We start from the raw sequence: 24,367 nt of genomic DNA on the forward strand, positions 1-24,367 counted from the left end.
TTCAGTGCCCCCGAACCCCCCTCGAGCACTGACCCCCCCTCACTGGGCACTGGGACGAGTGGAGACCCCCTCTCGGTTTTCTGGCGGTCGAGATGACCCCGAGATTGTGAAAAGTCCTTTTCTCCCAGCCCGCGCGGGCAGAGAAGGAGTCGAGATGCGGAGCTTTGCTTCTCAGGGCCGTTTATTTTCCCTTTTCTCTAACAGCTTTGTCCGCTCTGCTGAGCTCTGTCTAGCAGGTCGGTCTGTGGCAGTCTCCCTGCCCTCAGGGCGCTGTTTGCCTTCTACACTAAAAACTACTGTACTGTGTTTACAATAACGTGCCAATATCTATCATTTCTGTTGGACAGTGTGTCTCTACCTTCAACTAACAGAAAAGTGTCACCATCACAGCAAGACATGGAGGGAAAAAAGAAGGAGAAGAAGGTCAGGACACACCCAGATCCCTCCACCTTGTCCCATTGAACCCCGTATTTTAAAATGTTAAAATTTTACTTTTCCACCCTGTGTTAATTCACCTACCACGCTACTCAAACCCTTGTGCCTTGTAATTCCTCATACAAAGTTGGCAATTTTCTCCAGGGGCTAAAACCAAAGCCACCGGTGTTCTTGACACCGTGCCAAGGTCTCCGAGGCCCCTGCCAGGGTCTCGAGCCATCCAGGGCAGCCAGAGGGATGTCCTGGATTCTGACAGCCCCGAATTACCGAGCAGTGGGAGCCCCCCGGGCACTGGCCCCGCCTCACCAAGCACCGGGATAGGGACCGGACCCCCCTCGAACCCTGGGAACCCCACAAACACCGGGACCCCCCAGGCAGCGCCACCCCCGTGAACCGGGACAGGGACCGGGCCCCCCTCGTGCACCGACCCCGCCGAGCACTGGGCCCGGACCCCCTTTGTGCCCCCATCCATGACGGAGGTTCCATCCCCTCCGCTCTGACCCCCCAGAGCCGTGGGACCCCCAGGAACAGTGCAGGGACTGTGGGGGACCCCAAGGGCTGGGGGGGCACGGGGGGTTCACCAGCACCAGGGGAGTCCCTTAGGGTTTGGTCCTTCCCCGTTATCTCCCAAGGCCCACTATTATCATCAGGGTCCCCCCCAATTTACTGGGACCCCCCCCCATTCACTGCTTCCCCCCTTCATCAAGCCCCCCAAATCGCTGGGAACCCCCAAGCTATGAGCCCCCTACAGTGCACCAGGACCCCCCACTCACCTCCCATCCCCCATCCATGGGAACCAACCCAAATCACAGCAGCACAAGGAGAAGAAGCCAACACCTTCCCCACACCCAGCATGGATCACCAGGACCACGGATCAGCAGGGCTCTGCCCAACGGGGGTCACTGGGGATCATCCAGCCCGGATCCTCCCATGGGGGATGGAGCTGCAGCAGCGCACCAAGCTCTTCCCTCACTCTCTTCCCTCACTCCAAGCTCTTCCCTCACTCTCTTCCCTCACTCCAAGCTCTTCCCTCACTCGAGGCACTCACAGGGCTTCCCTTACTGGTGCCTCCGTTGGTGTCGGGTCAAGGCTGAGCTCCTGGAGAAGCTCTTCCCACACTCGTAGGGCCTCTCCACAGTGTGGATGCGCCGGTGCACGGTGAGGTTGGAGTTGCGGTTGAAGCCCTTCCCGCAGTCGGGGCAGCGGAAGGGCCTCTCCTCTGTGTGACTCCGCTCATGTAGGAGGAGACAGGAGCTGGTCCGAAACCTCTTCCCACACTGGGGACACTCGTAGGGCCTCTCCCCAGTGTGGATGCGCTGGTGTGTTCTCAGGTATGAGCTCTGCCCAAAGCTCTTCCCACATTCCAAACATTTGTAAGGCCCTTCCCCGGTGTGGATCACCTGGTGCGCAGTCAGGGCAGTCATGTGTCTGAAGCTCTTCCCACACTTCCCACACTCGTAGGGCCTCTCCCCGGTGTGGATGCGCCGGTGCACGGTGAGGTGGGAGTTTTGCTTGAAGCCCTCCCCACAGTCGGGGCAGCGGAAGGGCCTCTCCTCTGTGTGACTCTGCTCATGTCTGAGGAGATTGCAGCTGGTCTGAAACCTCTTCCCACACTCCCCACACTCGTAGGGCCTCTCCCCGGTGTGGATCCTCTGGTGCCGGATCAGGTTGGAGCTCTGACTGAAACCCTTCCCACATTCCAAGCACTTGTGGGGCTTCTCCCTGCCATGAGGCTTCTCCACCAGCTTCGAACTCTGGCTGGATCTCCGCCCGCCTTCCTGGCTCAGGGGGGGCTCTTTCCTCCCCGCAGCTCCCTGGGCTGGGTTTGCAGCTCCTCCTCCTGCAGCATCTCCAGGGCTTTTCCTCCTCCTCCATCCAGACACACCCAGGGAATGAAAAATCCTGGCTTGGGGAAAAAAACAAGAGGAGAGCACCTTGGACTGGAGATTCCTCCTTGCTCCAGTTTATCTCAGGAAGTCACTGGGAATCTTGTGTCTGTAAGAACCTCCAAAACACCAAGATTTAGCCCCAAAATCCCACAAACTTCAAGATACAGATCAAAAACTCCCCAAACATCACAAGTCAGCAAAAACCTCCTCCAAAACATAAAGATTCAGCACCAACATTTAGCCCAAGAAAGCTCAGAAACACCAAGATTCACCCCGTGAAAATCCTGGATCCCCCTCCACAGTCACCTGCTGCATGTGGGGGGAGAAACGCTCCTGGGGCTGGGGGGAGGCTGCAGATACAGGGAGGGGTGGAACCTTCTGCTGCTTCCTCTTTCTGCTCCTCCTCCTCCTGTGTCTCTACTCTTCCTCACACTCCTCTTCCTCCTGCTATTCCTCCTTCCCCTGCACAATCCCACCTTCTCCTGCCACCTGCATCGTTTGACCATTCTGTTCCTCAAGCCTGCTTCTCCTTCCCTTCTCCTCCTGCCCCCAGGCCCAGCACCCACTGCCGGCTCCCTCTTCCCCCCAGACCCACAGCATCCCAGCCGAGGGGCAGGGATGGAGCTGGGGCAGGTCGGGCTGGGGCAGCGCTGGGCTCTCGGCCGCTCCCGCCCGCACTCGGTCCCCACTGCAGCCGCTCCCGCCAGGACAGCGCGGGGGGGCCCGGCCTTGGCGCTGCCCCACTCCCACCTCCCCAAATTCCCCTCGCGGGGGCGATGGGGCCGAGGCGGAGAGTCTTCGGAAGTTGGGGAAGGCTCAGAGGGCCAGGGAGATGTACACAAGGGAGTGACAGGAGAAGGAATTAGTTTCAGAAAATGTTATTAATTGATGACACAGACTGCTGCTCAGCCAAGGCCCTGCTCTATTCATGAACTTCCAGAAGAACAACAAAGACTTAACAGAGCCATGAATATCATTTGCTATATAAAAGCAGGGAGCATATTAAGGGAGTATGTAGTAGGTGGATTGGGAAGTCTGTAGCTCTCAAGTACTTCAGCCAATTGGGAAAGCAGAGGGAGATGTGGCCAGGAGAATTAGGATGAAAAGGAGGCTGTGTCCTCCAACAATTGGGAGATCCCGTGTGGAATGTCCCATGGCCTCTCCCATTTTTAGGAATTAAATTAATTTCACAGGACTCCTCTGTCTGCTTTGTGGACAGAATCCTCTGGTGATGTCAATTTTCCCGCACACCCTGGGGCAGGGAGTGCAGCTGAAGGTGCCTCACCCACTTTGGGTGATCGGCTCCCTTGGCTGGCGGCGGCACCGGGGATTGATTGGGGACCCAGGAGTGACCAGGAGACAGACGAGTGACACATCAGGGGGGTCTGTGAAGAGTCAGCAGGGAGAGAGCACTGAAAATCTCATCAGTGAGTGCCCTGGGATCTTCGGGGAGTGAACATGGCAGGGCACCCATGGAGGGGAGAAAAGGGAAAGCCAGGGAGGGGTCCTGGCCAAAGGGATGATGATCCCAAAATGTCTCTGAAGGGTCCTTTGGGAGAATGCTGAGGTAGTTTGCACATTCCCCCAGAGGTAATTAAGGACATGGACACCCAGGGGGGGCAATAAGGGAAGGGGAGAAGGGATTTGGACAACAGCGGATGGATGGTGTTGGTGTGCTGGGAAGGGATCGGGTGAAGGGGGGTGTGCACCAATATGGTTCAGGCAAGAAGCAGCAGGAGGACTGTGTGTGGTAAGAAAAAGGATGATGGCAAAGAGGAGGAAGAGAAAAATACTCAGGATTGGGATGTTTTTCAGCAGGGTCTTATCCTGACAATTTGCCAGCTGATACTTTGAATTCCCAGTTTCCAGGAGAGGAAAAGCAGGAGGTCAGGATGTCAGGGGTTTCTCTGTGGTGGGCAGCGGCAGCAGCGGGCGCAGAGGTGCGGGACCGGGAGCAGGGCTGGGGGCCTGTGGGGAGCTGCGGGGCCGGGCCGGGGCTGTGGGGCAGCCGGGGCTCAGCGCCGGGCGCTGCCTGACCCCACCAGCCCCGGGCAGGGCCGGCAGTGGCCCCCGGCCCCCAGGAGGCTGCGGGACGCCCCGGCCGCTGCCCGGCCCCGGGGAGCTGCCGGCCCTGCCCGCCGGGGGGGCCGCCTTTGGACACTGCGGCAGGACAGGCACCGGCTCTGCCACACGGGCTGTGCAGGGGACCCTGAGCACAAGGAGCAAAACAAAGCAACATCTGGGAAATGCAGAGTGGACATGGAAGGATCAGGATTTTCTGTGAAGGATTTGGTTTGGGTCCCTGCAGAAAGGAAAGATTTTGCAGAAAGCTCAGCAGCTCTCAGAGGATGAGCACCCACAGGCAGTGACCGCGGCTGCAGGAGTGGCACAAGAAGGCCCTGCAGCACTTGGGCACAAAGGCACAGCAGCTGAAGGCAAGGAGGGATGAGCAAAAGGCCAAGCTGAAGGCAAAGGCCATGGCAGAGTTCCCACAGCCCCTGAGGGACCAACCCCAGGGCCCAAGGGGGCCCCAGCACCCAGGGGACGGCGTCGGCCACAAGCACCTGGCAGAGGCATTGCCCTCCTGGCCAGGGCAGAGCCCACCCAAACAACCCCTGGGAAGGAGTCAGGGCTCCAGCTGCAGCCCACAAGGACACTGCAAGCACAGACAGCAGCACCCTCAGGAGGAGCGAGTCCACCCCTGCATGGACATGGATTGTCAGGGCTCTCTGAGCTCCCATCCCACCGGGGACCCACCACACTGCAGCCCTGGAGAACATCCAGGCTGGGTCTGCATCCAGAGGAGGCCTCTCCTGATGGACACAGGGGCCTCTCCATCCGCTCTGAATCTTACACCTAAGCGGGGAAAATTGTAAAGGAATGTTTTCATTATTAAGGGAATAAATGGAGAAAGCTGAGCTGGTGTCATTTGTTCAATGAGGAGCTGTGGGGGATAGATTTGAAATAAACTAAGTTTTTTTCTCTTCCTACTGTGATTGTAATTAACTAGGAAGGAATTTGGTGGTGGCATTGTAATATTGTAAAAGGTGATACAGAGGCTATTGCTGCTGTACCTTTGTGTCAAATGTCTGGCAAGGCCTATGCTGAAGGGAACCCAGAGGTGTGGGCAGCCCCAGAGGGAAAATTTGATGTGGAGCCTCTCCAAATTACTTGGAAGCAACCAGGACAAGTGGGGGCTAAAAGCAACACCCTGTTCCAGGGGAGGGATTGAAGGGCTCACAGCCTGGTATGGAGTCCCTGCTAAAGGCAGGGCTTTTGGAGCCAGGGATGTCTCCCTACAGCACTCCTATCCTGCCAGTCAGGGAATCTGATGGCTCCAATGAGGAGCACAAGAACAAGTGGTAGACAAAGCCTCTGTGAAATGGCTGAATTTTCTAGATAAAAAACAACTTTTGAGTATTAAGGGAAAAAGTGCAAATGGTGGAGAAAAACGTTAAATATTTGGGACATATTTAGACTGAAGTTACGTGGTTGAATGACCAAGAGAAGGTGTGGGCAATCTCAGAAGTAACGTTATCCAGGACCAAAAAGGAGCAGAGACAATTCTGAGAATTAATAGGGAATTACACAGCCTGGATTGAGGATTCTCTGTTCCAGCCAGAACTTTGTAGGACTTTTTAACCCCAGACAGCCTCCATGCTGTGGTATGGACAGGAGAAAGTGAATAAAACCTGAGAAAATGAAAAACCAAAAATATTGATTCCTCAGCTCTGGCTCTTCCAGACTCAGAAAATTGGAATTGTAGGTGAATGTTCAACAGGGCCATGCCAAAAGAAATCCTTGGGCCAAAGCGTTTCACCCAGTGGCCACAGTGGCCTCATTGTCTGCAGAATTGTGCAGCCACAGCTTCAACGGGAACCGAGGCCCAAAACCTGATGACAACAGGATCTCCAACTGTTCCAGTCTGCCATCAAGTTCAAGCTTTGATAACCAAAAGAGCCTCGCAATGGATGAGCAGTGCTCGGTTATTACAGTGTGAAACTTGTTCAGTGGCACAGGAGGATTCAGAACTGAGGACAGGGGAAGGGTTTAACCCAGCCTCCTGTTTGAACAGCCCCCAGAGGGGCTGGGAAGAAACCCAGCACTGCATTCAAGTGACACAGCTCCAGACCCAGCCTGGGGGAGATTCAGGAGACATTGCCTGGCCTGAGGCAGAAAATGTCTTTGTGGATGGCTCTTCAAGGGCAGCAGAAGGGAAAAGAGTTCCAAGACACGCTGTTATTGAGGAAAGGGAATCAGACAAAGCCCAGGTTACCCCCATGGTCAGCTCAACCGGCACAGCTGTGTGTGCTTGTAAGAGCCTGGAACTGAAATGCCCTGAGCAGGAAGGCTTCAATATCTTCTGGTGACACCATCTCACCTAACAGGGGGGCAAAAGCAATCCTGATTGCTCAGCAGCCACTGAAAGAAATAATTCATAGAAAAGGGATTGTGGAAGTCAAAGACTCAGAGAGCAGAACTCATTTTCCAGGAAAGATCCTCCAGGGGGTTATGGCAGCTTTAGGAATACAATGGGACCTCCAGAACCCCTGGCACCCCCAGAGCTCAGGCTGGGTACAAAGAATGAAAGGGGATGGAAAGAAACACCTTTGGAAGCTGGGGATAGAAACCAAGATGCCATGGGTACGGCTTTTGCCATTGTCTTGGGCAAGAAGAAGAGCCAGGCCCAGGGCAGATATTCAATTATTTCCCCTTGGAATTGATCTCGGGAATTCCTTACCCTGGGAATTCTCTACCTAGTGCAGGGTGGAGATAAGGGATGCACATTTAAAGCAGTCTGTGGCCAGAATCCTGTCTCTGGTGCAATCTCTCCCCCAGGAAGCTGGGCTGGCACAGAGCCTGCCTTGGCACTTTGCTGTTGCCAACATCCAAGCAGGACATCGGCCCACACATCCTCTGCTGAAATCCTCGGCCTGGCCACCCTCCTTTGGCAGCTCCAGCCACCGGGGACAGCCCTTGCTGCCACTGCTGCAGCTTCAGCGCTCTCTGGGCCTGCCCTGCCACAGCTGCTGGGCAAGAGCACGGCACAATTCCACTCTGGCTCTCACTTACACTCACACACTGCCCTGCCTGCCATGGCATTGATGCAAAATACACCAGCTCATAGACTTTAACATTGTTAACCTTTGATTTCTCTACTCAGGCTTGCTTTGCCTTGGCCCTGGGGAAAGAAATGTTAAAGGTTTTGTTAAGGGATGTTACACCACTCAGTGGAGATGAGTTTAACATCTCAACACACTGGGAATGGCCCAAAAGATACCCACAAAGATAACGACCAGCAGCAAAACATCAACCCCAGCAGCAAACAGCAACCAACACCTACCCCAGACACTGCCAGGGCTGCAGACACCTGGTCTGCAAAAGGCTGAGAAGGAAATCAGCACTTCCCACCTCATTAACAGCTGAAGCAAAGAAATCCGGGTCCAATAGGAAACCAAATACTAAAACCTGCAAAACTTGAAACTACAGAACATTAAACCAGTGGATTTAGACTGGTTCTGACTGTATCAAGTTTGGGAAAAACCTAGTAAAAGCCACGGAGCTTTTACTCCGATAGTATTTTATTTATTATATACTCCAATATATTTTACTGATACCTTAGGTGTCATGGAACGATTTTCTCTGCACACCCGGGCTATGTGGGGATGGAATGATTTCTGTTGCACATCCTGGCCAGAATCAAGGAATGCCTTGACTCTAACAATAAACATATTGGTGGAGTTTTTCTTTTTCCTGCAGTTTCAGTGCTAAGTTTAGAGCATTAGACTATTTTTAAATTACTCCTACTTCTATATTGCCGATTAGGTTTGGGTCAGGGATGAGAGAATGAGTTTTTACTTAGAGGAGAAGTAGAAAAAATTTCATTGACTTGGAAATTTTTTGTGTATGTTTGTGTGTGTCCTTAGAGATAGAAAAATTTTGGTTTGGGTTTTTCGACGTTCACTTTTAGGCAATATTTTGTGAAGCTAGAAGAGATTTAAAGGTGACCCTTTAACTCATAAATAGCAGATTTGAAGGAAAAGAAAATAAATAGAAGATTTGAAAGAAAAAAAAAAGAAAAAGCAGCAGGTTGGGAGGGGGGCCACATGTGAGGTTGCTGAAGCTGCTCTGGAAGAGAAGCTGCATTCCAGGCACCCAGGAGAGGAGCTTTAGAAATGCAAATTAACACTGCTGGGGCAGAGTGGGGACAATGTACCTGGCTCTTCTTGCCTGGGGCAGGAATTGGCTGATTCCCTCTGCCCCTCACCCCAAGCTCTGCCTGCTTGCACAGATGGAATCTGCACGGCTGAAGGCAGAGCCCATGGTGAGGATCTGACTCTGGAACAGAAATGGCTGAGGCTGCAAAGGGAAACAGCAAATGGAGAATGTTGTGAAAATTTCACTAAAATAAGGGGGAGATCATCCCCCTGCCCACTCCAACATCTGCTGCCACTGTCTGTGCTGTACAGGGTGTATCAGAGCACTGGGGCTTTTGCTAGAACAAGTTCAGGGAAATCAGTTGGAATTCAAGTATTTGACTATGTAATTATAAACATGCAGTCTATTGATGCAGCCCCGGCTGTAGGGAGCACCCAGAAATGGGAAAAAGATGAAGGGCCACCAGAAAAAATTCTACAACACCATGGACCAGCCCCTGGAAACCGAAACCAATTCATATGAGGAAGCAGAGAACCCACTTATCATTTCAATGGCATCATTAGATTACAAGCTGTCCTCGGAATAAGAACCAACCAGACAACTCCAGCTCCTGACCTTCCTGCCGACCAATCCACTGAAAGAGGAACACAACATTTCACCAGGGGATGGGATCAGATTATCTGTGAGCAGAAAAAAAGGGAGTTTGGGCAAAACTAAATGGCTCAAACTGCTGTTGGCAAAGAGATGACAAGGGAAAAGTGCTGAAAAAGATAACAAAGGAAATAGGGGAGCAGTTTATGTATTGGTCCAAACATGGAAAGGATGGGAATGGGACACACTTTCGTGGCCCCCGGGCACACCAGGGGTTAAACAAATGCTGCTTCTCCTCTTCTGTGCTGCAGCAACTCTCATCTTTTTACCATGCTCCACACCTTGGCAGTGCAGCTCATCCAGCAGCTGAGCCAGGGGATGCAGGTGGCAGCCAGGCCTCCTGATCCACAAACGGCCACAAAAGGACAGGGAATGAGGGCACCGAGAATAATCCCAAAACCAAAGAGGACCCGGGAAGAACAAAACAGAGTCGAGGAGTGAATCTGCCTGGAGATAGGGCCAGGCACTTGTAGATAAGGAAGTAACGGGGGAAACCATCAGTTCCAATAAATTTCACAAATTGAGCCACACAATTTCTCAAAGTCCCGCTAAATTCCCGAACTTCCAGGAGAACATAGACTTAACAGAGCCATGAATATCGGCTGGTATACAAAAGGAGGGTGCATATTAACGAGGACAGGCAGCAGGCGCATCGGGAAGTCTGAACCTTCCAAGGACCTCAGCCCGTGGGCAAAGGCAGAGGGAGATGCGGCCGGGAAAACGAGGATAAAAAGGAGGCTGCGGACTACAACCATGGCAGAGAGCGCACGGCAAATGCCCCACGGCCTCTCCCCGTGCTCAGCAATAAAGTCACTTTTACAGGACTCCTCGCTCTCCTCCGGCCACAGAAACCTCCGGCGACGGGAATTTCCCCGCACGCTCCCGGCCGCGGGGCAGCCCCCTCGGTCCTACCCACAGCAGCCGGGCCGAGCCAGCGCTGCTCCGGCAGCGGCTCCTGCCCAGGCCCCGGCGGGAAGGAGACCGCGGGCAGCCGCTCCCGCCGCGCCCTCAGCCCGGGGCCGGCACGGGCCGGACACGGCACCACCGACCCGCCGCAGCCCCCTGCCGCCCCCTCCGCCCGCAGCCAGCCCCGAGCCCCCGCAGAACCCAGCGCGGCTCCCACCTGCGCCGGGGCCGCCTCCGAGCTCCGCCGACGCCGCCTCACCGCGCTCCGGCCGCTGCCGCCGCTCCCGGGCCCGCACAGACGCTCCCGGCGCCAATGGCGCCGCTGCCCAACCACGGCCGCCCTCAGCCCGCCGCCGGGGCCGTGCTGCGCCCCGCTCCCACCAATCAGCGCGCCGCAACCACGACTGACGGCACCAGCGGCCAATGGCAGCGAGCTGGGGGCGGGCTCTGCGCACGGCCCAGACTCGCCCCGCGCTCTCAGGGCCCCCCGCGCTGCGTGAGGGCAAAGCCGGAGATGAGCAACAGCCCCGGGACGGGCCCGGGCCCGAGGCGGGATTGAGCTGCCCACACAAACAAACTTCTCCGCACCTCCCGCCACGGCTTCTCCGGCCCTGCGCCTTCCGTGCCTCCGGCTCTGCGGGAAGCCCGGGAGCCTCCCTTCTCCTGCCCCTCATTAGTGCATCGGTGCTTCGCTTTGATTTCCCCCAAAAAGGGAAACCTGCCCAAAGCCCTGTGGGTGAGCGGGGGAGGGGAGAGATTTCTGGCAGAAAACTCCAAAGACTCAGAGCAGGATAAGGAGAAGTCGGTGCAGAGCCTTAAATGCAGCTTTCCCCACGCCTCCCTGCTCCCAGCTGCACCTCCTCCCCCGGCAGGGCAGGAGACAGGGAATGGGGCCGTGCTCAGCTCATCCCCCGCGGCTTCTCCCTCTGCTCAGGGACAGGAGTCGTTCCCTGCTGCACCCTGCGCTCTCTCCCAGCCGAGACTTCTCCAGGAACTTCTCCGAGCCGAGTCCATCCCCTGGGGCACAGCCCCCTCCAAGTGCTGCAGCGTGGGTCACTGTGCCACGGGCTCGGTCCTGCCAGGCCAGGCTGCTCCAGCGGGGCCCCTCTGCCCACGGGGTCACAGCCTCCTCTCAGGCATCCCCGAGCTCCAGCCTGGCTCCTCCAGGGGCTGCAGGGGGATCTCTGCATCCCCACGGACCTGCAGGGGGATCTCTGCATCCCCACGGACCTGCAGGGGGATCTCTGCATCCCCATGGAGCTGCAGGGGGATCTCTGCATCCCCATGGATCTGCAGGGGGATCTCTGCATCCCCATGGAGCTGCAGGGGGATCTCTGCATCCCCATGGAGCTGCAGGGGGATCTCTGCATCCCCACGGACCTGCACGGGGATCTCTGCAGCCCCATTGTAATATATGTTATGGAATAATTCGTGATTATGTAAAATATACATCAAGTCAGTTGTGCTTGTACAAAACGATTCTTAAAGTTTTAAAAGACCAGAAGCAGCAGCCGGGGCTGCAGAAACCACAGATGACAGAGAAAGAAAGACCTCATTTACAAATGAAAAAAGTGGCTCCGTGCAGAGATGTGCTCTTTCCGGGGGCAATCCAGGAGGCACCCAATGTGAAAAACGCATAATATATGGCTCTTTGCGCATAGTTACTGTATGTATTATGTTAGTTTGATTCGTAGTGCTGTATTAACATTTTAATAGCATGGTAAATGTAGTTTTGTAGTTAAAATGAAGCTTTAGTAGTTAAAATAGAAACTCCTTATGTGTTTTGTTTTTTATTTTAAGGAATGAGAGACTCGCTTTGAGGTAACCATCACAGAACGCCTAAATCTTCCAGAGAAGAGGAATTTATGGCTTTCTTGTCAGAAGAAGCTAATTTCTTCAGGCCTTGCCATGGGGATTAAAGGAAACAGTTGGCATATAACAGACAGAGTTTCTTGTTTTAAATAGAATGTATGCATAACCATGAAGGATATATGAATATGCAATAGTGTAGTTTTAAGGGTGATTCCTTTGTTCACAAGGTATGCTTGTTGTGGCTTAAGTGCCCGAGAGCTCCGGGCTGGAGCGGAGGGGCTGCGGGAGGAGGAGGAGGGACAGGAGGAGCGGCGGGAGCAGGAGCGGGAGAATCCCGCCGCTCGCACCGCCCGCACGCCGGGGCTGCAGCACCCCCTGCCCCGCCAGCATCGCCCCAGCCCCGAGCCGCAGGGCAGGGGGAGGCCGAGCTCGCCCCGGCTCTATCGAGGGGTCTCCGGGAGGATTTTTCTGGAGAGCGCTCGGAGCCGGCAGATGCCGAGCCCCGGATCCCTCCGGGCTCCCCAAGAGGAGCTTTTTCGGGGGGAGAGGAGCTGTGATCGCCCCTCGGAGGGTCCCGGGGGACCACGCGGGGCTGGCCCGGTGCTGACAGGGCGGGACATTGGTTTTGGGGATCCCCGTGAGAGCCGGGGCTGCGGAACGTGGGACCCCCGGGGCGGCAGAGGGGAAGGGGCGATACTGGAGCTGGGGGACCCCCGGCAGCCGGAGATGATGCGGGGACGGGACCCCTGAGCCTGGCAGGGCCTGTCCTGGGGTGACCTCACGATGCTCGAACCCCCATTGGTCCGTTTGGCCCCGAAATGAGTTCTGCACCTTCCGGGCTGGTTCTGAGAGCGAAGAGGGGGAGGAAGAAGCGCGCAGTTTGTTTTCAGGAACTGCACTCACCCCTCCACATTCCGGCTCCTGGGCTGCTGAGATGCCTTAAGGAGCTGGGACAGAGGCCAGACGGAGCCAAGAGGAATAAAGAGGATATTTATTGAAGTGCCTTCAAAGGCCACACCCCGGCAGTACCGGAGCCATGGTCGGGGCTCTGCCCGGATGGCTCCGAGATGGAAGCAAAAGAGGGCTTGGTCATGAGAGCTCACATTTTTATAAGTGTTAGTCCATTTGCATATAGGATTTAACTGCCCAGTTAATACCTTCCAATTATGAACTTTCATCCTCCTTGCTTTCCTGCCCTACTCTTTTCCTGTTGTTTGTGCTTTGGGCCTGAAGTTTGAAGAGATTGTCCTTGACTCTCCAGCTAGAGCAGGATTGTTTTGTCTTCACCACCCTGTGAAAAGATCCCAGGAACACTTAATATAAAGCTAGAAGCTGCACACCAAAACAGAACAGAACAACTTAAACCTGAGGTATCAGTTGTCTGCCAACAGACAGCAGGACAGAGCTCTCCTTTGCTTTTAGTTAGTTTTTAGCTCGCTGAGGCAGAGAAGTTCCCTGGGCTGTGGTTTTTCTTTTTCTTTGGAGCTGTTTAAACCTGCTCTGGACTGAACACCAGAAGAGCACCGGCAGCTCACACCTGTGGCCCACCGGACTGGGCCTGGGCCATGGAGGGACTGATCAGAGCCTGAGTGAGCCGAGCTGCAGCCCACGGAGGGACTTTCTGAGTTTGTCATCTCTTTTGGAGCAACAGCAGGTTTTATTGTTTGATATTGTTCATGTTTTGTGCTGGTGAATGCTTTGCCTGTTAAATAAACAGGTTTTTTCTACTTTTCGCAAGGAAATCTTTTCCCAAACTGGTGGGGGAGAGACCACTTGAATCTGCTTTCTAGAAAATCCCCTTTGAGGTTTTCTCCCAAATTTGTCCTGAACCAGGACAGGGTGGTGGGGAGAGGGGGGACCCCCAAGTGCCTGGACCGGGGGGAGGCTGGAGAGGGGGACCCTTGTACTGCAAAACCCCCCAGCATCCCTAAACAGGACCCTGGAGAAGGGGGATCCCCAGGACCCTCGAGGATCCCACTCCTGGTGGCTTTTTTTGATTCACTCATGATTTTTGGAGGTTTTTATGGACACCAGGAGACTTCTGGAGATGGATTTGGGCAGGAAGAATCCCCAACCCAAGGTGGTCACACCTTGTTTTTCCCCACACCAGGATTTCCCACTCCCAAACTTTGGCTGGATGGAGGAGGAGGCTGTGAGGAAAATGCCCTGGGACACCCAGGCAGGTGAGGAGGAAGTCAGTGCCCCTTTCCCCCTCTCTCCTGCTCCATCTCCCAGCCCAGCACAGCCCCGGCTGCAGGACAGCCCCGCTGCCGGTGCCCTCCTGCTGGGGACGCACTGGGGGGATCTCCTTGCCCTTCCCTGTGGCACGGAGGCAAATCCCATCCTCTCCTTGTCCTTCCTACCCCAGAGCAGGAGCTGAGGATGGAGAGCAGGGAGGACAAATCCCCACGGCAGAACCTCATGGAAGAGGCCGTTTTGAACAGCTCCACAGCACAGGAATCCAACGGGGAGGAAAAGCCCCAGAGATCCCACAGGAGGAGGGGCTGCAAACGCAGATCACGGGGATCTGAGGAGGAGAAACCCACCTTGTGCCAGGAAGGTGGACAGAGTTTCAGCCAGGGATCAGAGCTGGTGGTCCAGGAGCAGCCTCATGACAGGGAGAGGCCCTACGAGTGCTCGGAGTGTGGGAAGAGCTTCAGGAAGAATTTCAACCTGATCTGCCACCAGAGGATCCACACTGGGGAGAGGCCCTACGAGTGTGGGGAATGTGGGAAAAGCTTCAGCCACAGATCTGACCTGATTGTCCACCAGAGATTCCACACTGGGGAGAGGCCCTACGAGTGTCCCCGGTGTGGGAAGAGCTTCTCAGACCGCTCATTCTTTACCCGGCACCAGCGGAGGCACCGGTAAGGGAAGCCCTGCGAGAACCCCGCCTGCAGGAAGAGCTTCGTGCGCTGCTCCAGCTCCATCCCCATCAGAGGACCCACCCTGGTCAGAGCCCTGGTGACCCACATGCCCTGTGATACACAGAGGGAAGTGGCTGCTGTTCCTTTTATTTTGCCTCTTATTATCTTTTATCTTCCTCCCTTCAAAACACAGAAAATTGGGGTTAAAATCAACAAATTCATCAAAAGTATCTAAAGCCTCACATTTTACTTGTGTTTTGAGGAATCTTGGGTTCCAGGAGATATCTGTGAGGATATAGGGGAGTTCGGGGGCTATTTGTTTTAGTTTTCTTTATTTCTTGGCACTCCAAAAGATGAGAGGGACTGATGTGTCTGCTCAAATCCACTCAGTGCCACTAAAAACTGCTGAATCGCACCCCAAAATTACTCGATTCCACCGCCTCTGAGGGTGAAATTGGGTTGGAAGGGGATTGGGCAATGCGGGATGCAAATCAGGAGGGTGAGATGAGCATTGGGTGGGGCGGGATGGGTGGGATGGGGATTGGGAGGTGTGAAATGGGGGAAGTACAGTTTGGGAATGGGTCTTGATATCCAGGATGGGTGGGATGGGTTGGGATAGGGATTAGGGAGGTGATCTGGGGTCTGGAATGAGACAGCCAAAGTTTGGGGATGATTAAGATAGGGGGAGCCCATTACTGGGTGAGTTTTTGAATAGTCTACATTCATGAAGAGATGCTGGGGTATCTCACATTCCTGAGGCAGTTTTGGGGCACTCCCCAACTCTTGGGGGGTTTCCTGAGAGCAGCTCCATGGAGCCCCATGGCCAGGGGTGGTTGCCATGGGCCTGAACTCAGAGCAGTGCCAGAGTCCATTGCCTCGGTGCTGAGAGCAGAGAAATGATGAATGGCCCAAGATATCTCCAGTGTGTGTTTGTGGAGGTCTGTGAGCTTACTGGGGAAAGAACAGTGGTAATCCCCTGGAGAGATGCACTTCAGGCTCTGGACATTCCTCACAGCTCAGGGTGGGGAAAGAAGCTCCCACCATGGTGCTCTGCAGCACTGTGTTAACTTTTCCCAGTTGTGTGCTCCCATTTCCCCCTTGGCCTTCCCTACCCTTTTACCCTTATCAGTCCAAGTTCTAGTGAATTCTCCCTTCCCTGTTTTCCCATTGGTTTATGTGCCCGCCTATCCACCCTGGCACTCTCTATTGGTCCCTTCCCTGTGTACCGCCCCTGGGCCCTCAGACCATTGCATCCCTGATGCCATTCTCTGCACCCTCTTTTCCTGTATTTGTACCCTGGACCCCCTTTTTTCCCTGTCTTTGGCCCCTGTACTCCTTCAGTGTTGGAGGCCTAATAAACCATTGTTAGAACTCCGTGCTTGGACCCTCCCGTGTCTTCACTGCTGAGCTGCTCCGTGTGTGCGCGTGTGTGTGTGCGTGTGTGTGTGTGTGTGTGTGTGTGTGTGTCTGTGTGTGTGTGTGTGTGTGTGTCTGTGTGTGCTGGTGCTCTCATGGCTCCCCTCCATTGCTGCAAGATGCCGAAGCTCCCTGCAAGCTCTGCCAGCTGCCCTGAGCTCTGGGCAGCACCAAGGGCCTCTCCCCAGCACAGCCCAGCCGGCTCTGGCCCCACAGCTCTGCTCAGGCCAGGCTGCTCTGGGCACTGCCCCACGGCCTCAGCCCCTGCCAAGGGCACAGCAGCAGCTGCAGCTCAGCCAGGACTCAGCCCCAGCCATGGGGGAAGGGGCTTGGCCAAGGCCAAAGGAGCTCCCTGGCTGCCCTGCTCCCCTCTGGCTGAGGTGCTGAGAGCTCTGCAGCCCCTCCTGCCATCCCATCTGCCCAGGCCAGCACAAGAGCCCCGGCCTTGGGGCCCTGCAGAGCTGCTCCTGCTCCAGGCCCAGGGCCCATCCCAGAGCTGGGGCAGCCACAAAGCTGTGCCCATTTCTGCTCATTGCTGCTCCGATGGGGATGGATCCTCAGCCACTTGGGGGTTGCTGGTGAATTTTCCTACTCCAGTGGCCTCTTCTTTCTCAAGCTCTTCACTTCATTAATTAAGTGAAAAAGGCTCATAAACATTTGCTTAAAATGCCCAAACAAGAAAAGTCCATGTGAATAATTGAAGTTTTCAATACTTCCATGGTTAATTAGATAGATTTCAGAAGTATATTCAAAGTGAATATACTGTATTGAAAGCAATGCAGAGATAAGTATTTTGTCCTGTTTTCTTTTCCCGTTTTTCCTATTTATGGATTGATATCAGCAATGTCCAATTGATATTGACCCCCAGCACCTTCTAATGCAGTCTGAACAGAGATGAAGATCAAGACCCGTCCTGGGTGACAATCAATCACACTTTGTCCCCACCCCTCCCCACCATTTCCCTCATCCAAGCCCTGGCACTCAGAGCAGCTGAGGAATGGAGTCACATCCAGGGGTGTCCCCAGGGCTCAGCACTGGGGCCAGGTCAGTGAAATCTCTTTATTGCTGGTCTGGACGAGGCCATCGAGGGCACCCTCAGTCAGTTCCAGGTGAGCCCAGGCTGGGTGGGAGTGTGGCTGTGCTGGAGGGCAGGAAGCTCTGCAGAGGGATCTGGACAGGCTGGAGCCATGGGCCCAGGACAATGGGATGAGGTTCACCAAGGCCAAGGGCCGGGTCCTGCCCTGGGCTCACAACCACCCCAAATCCCTGGCCGTGCCCTGCTCCTGATCCCCACAGCCTGTTCTGTTTCCTTCATCCCTGCATTGCCAGGGACTTTCTGGGACAAGGGAGCTCTGCTCTGCGAATGGAGGGAGCTCCAAGTGCCACCACTGGAGTGGGAACCACAACTCATCAGGTTTGTGTCCTTTGGGGATCAGGAACTGGTGAGACTCAGAGGCACAGAAAGTTTCTCTTCATGGCCAACAGACCATAATTGAACAGGACACAATTTAATAACAATCACACTCATCCTTGAGCTATGTGCAACATCCTAGCAATGTCTGATGAGTCCAGCATTCACAGGTGATTTCCATACTAAAACTGATTTTAGACAAACGTGGTTCTGTTTGATAGATATAAACACAATTAAGTTTTTGTATCAGGATGCTCGTCCTGGAGTGGGGGAAAAACAGATCAAACAATTCTCGATATGCAAAGCTGTCAGTGGTGGATGGAGAAGGGAGGTCAGGCTGCTTTTGGTGTTGAGGAAATGCTAAAAGCAGCCTAGCTCATTTCATCTCCTTCTTGCCTGGCTGATCTCCCCTCTTTCCCCTTCCACCCATTGGCTTTTCTCTCCCACCAGGCCCCCAGTGAAGAGCCTGGCTCTGTGTTCTCCATCCCCTCCTCGCTGGCACTGCCAGGCTGGCATGAGGAGCCCCTCAGCCTTCCCTGCTCCGGGCAGGACAAGCCCAGCTCCCTCAGCCTTTGCTCACAGCCCAAGGGCTCCAGCCCCACCTTGGAGGCCTTTCCCTAACCCTGCTCCAGCTGCCAGACATCTTTCCTGCCCTGGGGAACCCAACCCAGGCCACAGGGACCTGGATAATCCATGTCCTTGATGTCCTGGTCACACAGCCCTGGCCCCTTGTCACCATGTCAGGCTCTGGGGTGGATCCTGTGGAACATCCTTTGGTGGAGGCTGTGGCTCCAGGGGGACCGGGGGGATACCAGGGGACAGGGACCCTGCTGGGCATGAACAGCATTGGACTTGTTGGGAGAAACTGTGAGGGGGAGCCGGGGCGGAGTGACCAACCCAGTGACCTCACAGAGCCCTCCTGGGATGTCACACAGCCCCTCTGCGATATCACAGCCCATTCTGTAGTGTCACACAGCTGGTCTCTGATGTCACAGCCAACACTGTGATGTCACAGCCAGCTCTGTGATGTCACAGAGACTGTCTTTGATGCTGTAGCTGCTCGATGACCTCCCATAACCCACTCTGTGATGTCATAGATCACTCTATGACCTCATGTCACCAGATGATAAATGATCTCCACCAGGTGAGCTGACACCTGGAGCTTGTTCTCCAAAACCCCAGGCCCATGGAAACCACACAATGCCCATGGTGGGAGAAGGGGAACTGGAAGTTCACCAGCCTCAGTGTCCTGCCAGCTCAGCCAGGCCCACGGGAACATTGGGGTCCACGACCACCACGGACCACCAGAGAGATCCCCAGGACAGAACACATGGGTAAAGGGGAGGGGAAATATGTTAATGACTTCGGGGAAATGATTATCAGATGTGTGTTTAGTCCAGGACAATCAATGAATATGTGTGCAAAATACAGAATATGAACAGAAACTTTCCTGCACTCAGCATGTTCGGCTTTGGAAGGAGCTATCCCCTGTGCATCCAGCTGAATAAAGAATGCTGTTTCTTAATGCTGCACTGGTGTTAAGGAGTTTTCTGTTTTACAGAATTTTTGGTAACACTGCACTCCCAAGGAAAGCTCTGTCTCCTGCTGTTCACAAACAGAGAAGGGCTGGTGGCAGATGTGGGGGTCAGAGGCTGCCTGGGGCACAGGGACCATGAAATAATCAAGTTTTCAATGTTCTGTGAGAGAAGGAGGGGCAGCAACAAAACTTCCACACTGGAATTAGGAAGGGCAGACTTTGGCCTATTTAGGATGCTGATTTGGGGAGTACCAAATCAGGTACTGACTTTTTAAAGGGGAACAGCCCTTAAAAGCAAAGGGGTCCAGGGAGGATGGACACATTTCCAGAAAGTAATATTAAGGAGGAAGGAGCAGCCTGTCCCAGTGTGGGAAAAAATGAGGTGGTGAGGAAAATGACTGCCCTGACTGCCCATGGAGCTTTTGTGGGAATTCAGGGGAAGGAAGAAGGTGCATTAACTTTGGACAGAAGGTCAGGGAACTTAGCAAGTGTTTAAGGATGTTGTTTCGTCATGCAGAATAAAAGGAAAGAGGTGAAATGTCAATAAGAGATTATTCTGGCCACTTCTGTGAAAAATAATAAAAAATGTGTCTATGAATAAATTAATAGCAAAACGTGGGATAAGGAGAACCTCTACACTTTATTTGATGCAATGGAAAACATAGTAACTAAACATAAAGAAAAGCCAAACTACTTAACAGCTTGTTTGTATCAATTTTCAATATATGGACAGGTTGTCCTCAGGACAAGAGTTCTCCTGAGTTGGCAAATGGGCACAGGGAGTAGAACAGCCCCCTGTAATCCAGGAGGAAGCAGCTGGTGACCTGCTGAGCCACTCAGATGCTCACAGGTGTATGGGATGGGATGGGATGGGATGGGATGGGATGGGATGGGATGGGATGGGATGGGATGGGATGGGATGGGATGGGATGGGATGGGATGGGATGGGATGGGATGGGATGGGATGGGATGGGATGGGATGGGATGGGATCCATCCTAGGGGGATGAAGGAGCTGGTGGATGAGCTCGCCAAGCTGCTCCCCATCATTTACCATCAGTCCTGGCTCACCAGGGAGGTCCCAGAGCACTGGAGGTGCCAGTGTGAGCCCATCCCCAAGAAGGGCTGGAAGGAGGATCTGGGGAACTCCAGGCCTGTCAGCCTGACCTTGGTGCCCGGCAAGGTTATGGAACAGATCACCTTGAGTGCCACCACAGGGCACCCACAGGATGGCCGAGGGGTCAGAGCCAGCCAGCGTGGATTTAAGAGGGGCAGGTCCTGCCTGAGCACCCTGATCTCCTTTTGTAACCAGGTGACCCACCTGTGGATGTGGGTAAGGCTGTGGATGTGTCCATCTGGACTTCAGCAAAGCCTTGGACACTGTCTCTGACAGCATTCCCTGGAAAAGCTGCAGCCCACGGCTTGGGCAGGTTCCCTCCTGGCTGGGAGATGGAAGAGCTGGCTGGAGGCTGGGCCCAGAGAGGGGTGGGGATGGTGCTGCACCCAGCTGGTGTCCAGTCCCTGGTGCTGTCCCCAGGGATCTGTGTTGGGCCCAGCCCTGTTTAACATCTTCACCGATGATCTGGGGGAGGGGATCGAGCCCACCATCCCCAAATTTGCAGGTGACACCAAGCTGGGTGTGAGTGTGGATCTGCTGGAGGGTAGGAGGGCTCTGCACAGGACCCTGGACAGGCTGGATCCAGGGCCCAAACCCAACAAGGTGAGGTTTAACAAGTCCAAGTGCCGGGTCCTGTACTTTGGCCACAACAACCCCTGCAGCGCTACAGGCTGGGGACAGAGGGGCTGGACAGCAGCCAGGCAGAAAGGGACCTGCAGGGACTGATGGACAGCAGGCTGGACATGAGCCAGCCGTGTGCCCAGGAGGCCAAGAAGGCCAATGGCTCCTGGCCTGGATCAGGAATGGTGTGGCCAGCAGGACCAGAACTGCTGTGCCAGCACTGATCTGCCCCCAGCTCTGCACACAGACATTGCTGCTGCAGCTCCAGAGAAGGCGACAAAAGGGCATCTCTGCAAAAAACTCTGTTGGGAGATCCTTGAGTTCCTATAAATCCACTGAGAGCACAGCCCCTTATTTGCACAGTCTGTGGCCAGAGGGAGAGAAACAAAATGAGAAATGGCACAAGGAAAGGCTTTTCTCTGTGGACAAGATTAAGGAAGTAAAACAAAGAAAAAGAAACTCCAAAATGAAACCAACAAGAAATATCAAAGAAGACTTTTATTGCAAGTAATTTGCAGAAACTGGCCAGCAGGTTAATGTTCCTGAAAGCATCCAGTCATCAGTGTCCACACTGCAGCCTTGAGCTCCTGGTTCCTCAGGCTGTAGATGAGGGGGTTCAGGGCTGGAGGCACCACCGAGTACAGAACTGACAGGGCCAGATCCAGGGATGGGGAGGAGATGGAGGGAGGCTTCAGGTAGGTAAATGCAACAGTGCTGATAAACAGAGAGACCACGGCCAGGTGAGGGAGGCAGGTGGAAAAGGCTTTGTGCCGTCCCTGCTCAGAGGGGATCCTCAGCACAGCCCTGAAGATCTGCACATAGGAGAAAACCATGAACACAAAACATCCGAATCCTAAACACACACTAAGAGCACTGAGCCCAAGTTCCCTGAGATAGGATTTGGAGCAGGAGAGCCTGAGGATCTGTGGGATTTCACAGAAGAACTGGCCCAGGGCATTGCCATGGCACAGGGGCAGGGAAAATGTATTGGCTGTGTGCAGCAGAGCATTGAGAAAGGCACTGGCCCAGGCAGCTGCTGCCATGTGGGCACAAGCTCTGCTGCCCAGGAGGGTCCCGTAGTGCAGGGGTTTGCAGATGGACACGTAGCGGTCGTAGCACATGATGGTCAGGATGGAAACCTCTGCTGAGATGAAGATGGCAAAGAAAAAGAGCTGTGCAGCACATCCTGTGTAGGAGATGTTCCTGGTGTCCCAGAGAGAATTGTGCATGGCTTTGGGGACAGTGGTGCAGATGGAGCCCAGGTCACTGAGGGCCAGGTGGAGCAGGAAGAAGAACATGGGCGTGTGCAGGTGGTGGCCGCAGGCTACGGCGCTGATGATGAGGCCGTTGCCCAGGAGGGCAGCCAGGGAGATGCCCAGGAAGAGGCAGAAGTGCAGGAGCTGCAGCTGCCGCGTGTCTGCCAGTGCCAGCAGGAGGAAGTGGCTGATGGAGCTGCTGTTGGACATTTGCTGTGGCTGCACATGGGCACCTGTTCATGGAGAAAGGCCAGTGACAAGTCAGGAGAGGCTGTTTGGAGCCAAACCTGAGCCATTCCCTGCAGCCTGTCCTGCTGGGACTCACCCACCCTTGTTCCTGCTCTGGGAAAACCTTCACCCAGGTCCCTGCCTGAGCTCCAGTTGTGCTGGCTGAGTGTGCCAGGAGCAGCCAGACCTGTGTGTGGGGGATCTCGAGGAGCCATCCCTGCCCTGCTTCCCTGGGTTTGTGGCCATGTGGAAGAGTGACAAGGCTGGATATTCAGGATTTGTCAGGGGAATCACTGCAACAAGGCTTGGATACCATCTGCACTCAGACTTCAAAAGGAAATAGATGGCAGGAGTTGGTTTTAGGAATTGTTTTCCTACCCACACACCATTCCTGGCTCTCTGAGGTCAGAATTCCCCAGCATTCCTGCTGCACTCTGAGTTTGCCAATGAGAGATGTGAGAGGCAAAGGATTCCCTGTGGCTGAGGGCAGGTGAGGGGCTGGATGGATTTGTTCCCCCAGCACTGCTCTGTTCAGTCCCCTCTGCTTCCCTGAGCATTTCCCTGGGCCTGGACATTCCCTCCTGAGAGGTGCCTTGTCCCTGCCAGCAGAGCCCATCCCACCCTGTGTGCCCTCGGCCCGGCCCTACAGAAACCTGCCTGTGTGCAGGGCCCTGGCTGGGGCAGGCTCTGTGTGCAGCTGGGCAAGGGCAGCTCAGGAGAGCCCTGCTGGGCCCTGCAGAGGTGATGCTGCTGCTGTCCAGGGCTGAGGAGTGGCTGAAGGCCCTTTGGGAGGCTCCCAGCAGAGAGACTGACCACCCAAAGTCACAGTTCCGGAGTCTCTGTAAATGTTCAAACATTCCTTTGATGATCCCATGTGGCCCTTTCAACTCAGAATGTTCTGTCGTTCTGGGATTACAATTCGTGTTCTGCTTCTCTCATCCCCCTGTTTTCTATAATCAAAAGAGAAAAAACCCCCTTGCAACAGTGTTAGAACAGTAAAGTAAAAACCAGACCTTTATTGGAAGCTTCCACGTGTCCCAGAGGGGATGGGGCACACCCAGCCCATGATTTCAACAATTCATTAAGGTTAATTAATTAGTATATTTAACAGGGACACCCAATAGGAGTTTCAGTTGCCCCAGTTACACACCCCTGGCTCAAACCATTGGAGTAGGTCCAAGGGCTTCTTTGCCCCAGGTTTTCTTATCACTGCTCACATTTAAAAACCGAAATGGTCTTCTTGTGGGTCCTTCCCTGATAATAAGACTGTATAGCATTTAAAAAATGTGTTTAGACAGGTTATTGTTCTAAAATCTAAGAGAAAAGTAAGGAAACATATTAGAGTTAATTAAGGATTATAATTACATTAAGTATATAATAGTAGTTAAGTAGAGTTCATTAAGAGTTTAATAGAGTTAGGTAAGGATTATAAATTTATAATTACATAATAGTAATTTATGGACCTACGGATATATGAAAAATGTATAAAAAGCAAAATTCTTCATGTCATCACCCCAACTTTCCCATCCAGCTCCAAGCAGGAAATTGAAAACAATCTCAGGAAAGCTCCTGACTTTTACAGCAATCCCAGGCTTACCTTCTTTGGGAAGTATTCTCCAGAGCTGTGCCCAGGTGGGTCTGGAGCTGGGAGCAGCCCTGCCCCACCCAGCCCCTCTCAGCAGCAGCACCTGCCCTGCTCAGGGTGGCTCCTTCCCCCCACAGCTCCTGGCCAGCGCTGGGAGCAGCTCCAGGGCTGGCTGAGAGCTGTCCCTGGCAGGCAGCAGAGTCCTGGCCCAGCACAGCGCCCTGGGCTGCAGGACCCTGCTCTGCAGGACAGCCCTGGGCACCCCTGGCTGCTCTGCACAGGAGATGAGCAGAGAATGCACTCACAGGGTCTGTGGGCATTGGGATGTTCCAGCTTTAGGAGATCGCTCCAGGAGCTGCAGCTGCATTGTCCTGCAGCCAGAGGTTCCTGTGCCAAGGGCTGGCAGTGATTCTGCCCCAGGCACTTCTCAGCCCCTTCCCAGCCCTGACTGATTGAAGCTCTCTGTGCCTCTGTGCTGT

The 24,367-nt window shown here is 54.3% G+C and overlaps 1 protein-coding gene across 1 annotated transcript in view; it reads right to left on the bottom strand.

Annotated features, from left to right (window-relative positions):
• The window catches only part of LOC140680874 (uncharacterized), a 989,054-nt gene that overhangs the window by 424,951 nt on the left and 539,736 nt on the right, over window positions 1-24,367 (bottom strand). Inside the window, 1 exon segment of the mRNA XM_072919755.1 lies at window positions 1,572-2,115. Coding sequence (XP_072775856.1) covers window positions 1,572-2,115 — 544 coding nt within the window.

The sequence above is a fragment of the Taeniopygia guttata genome, chromosome 30, assembly GCF_048771995.1.
Source record: "Taeniopygia guttata chromosome 30, bTaeGut7.mat, whole genome shotgun sequence".
Taxonomy (NCBI): domain Eukaryota; kingdom Metazoa; phylum Chordata; class Aves; order Passeriformes; family Estrildidae; genus Taeniopygia; species Taeniopygia guttata.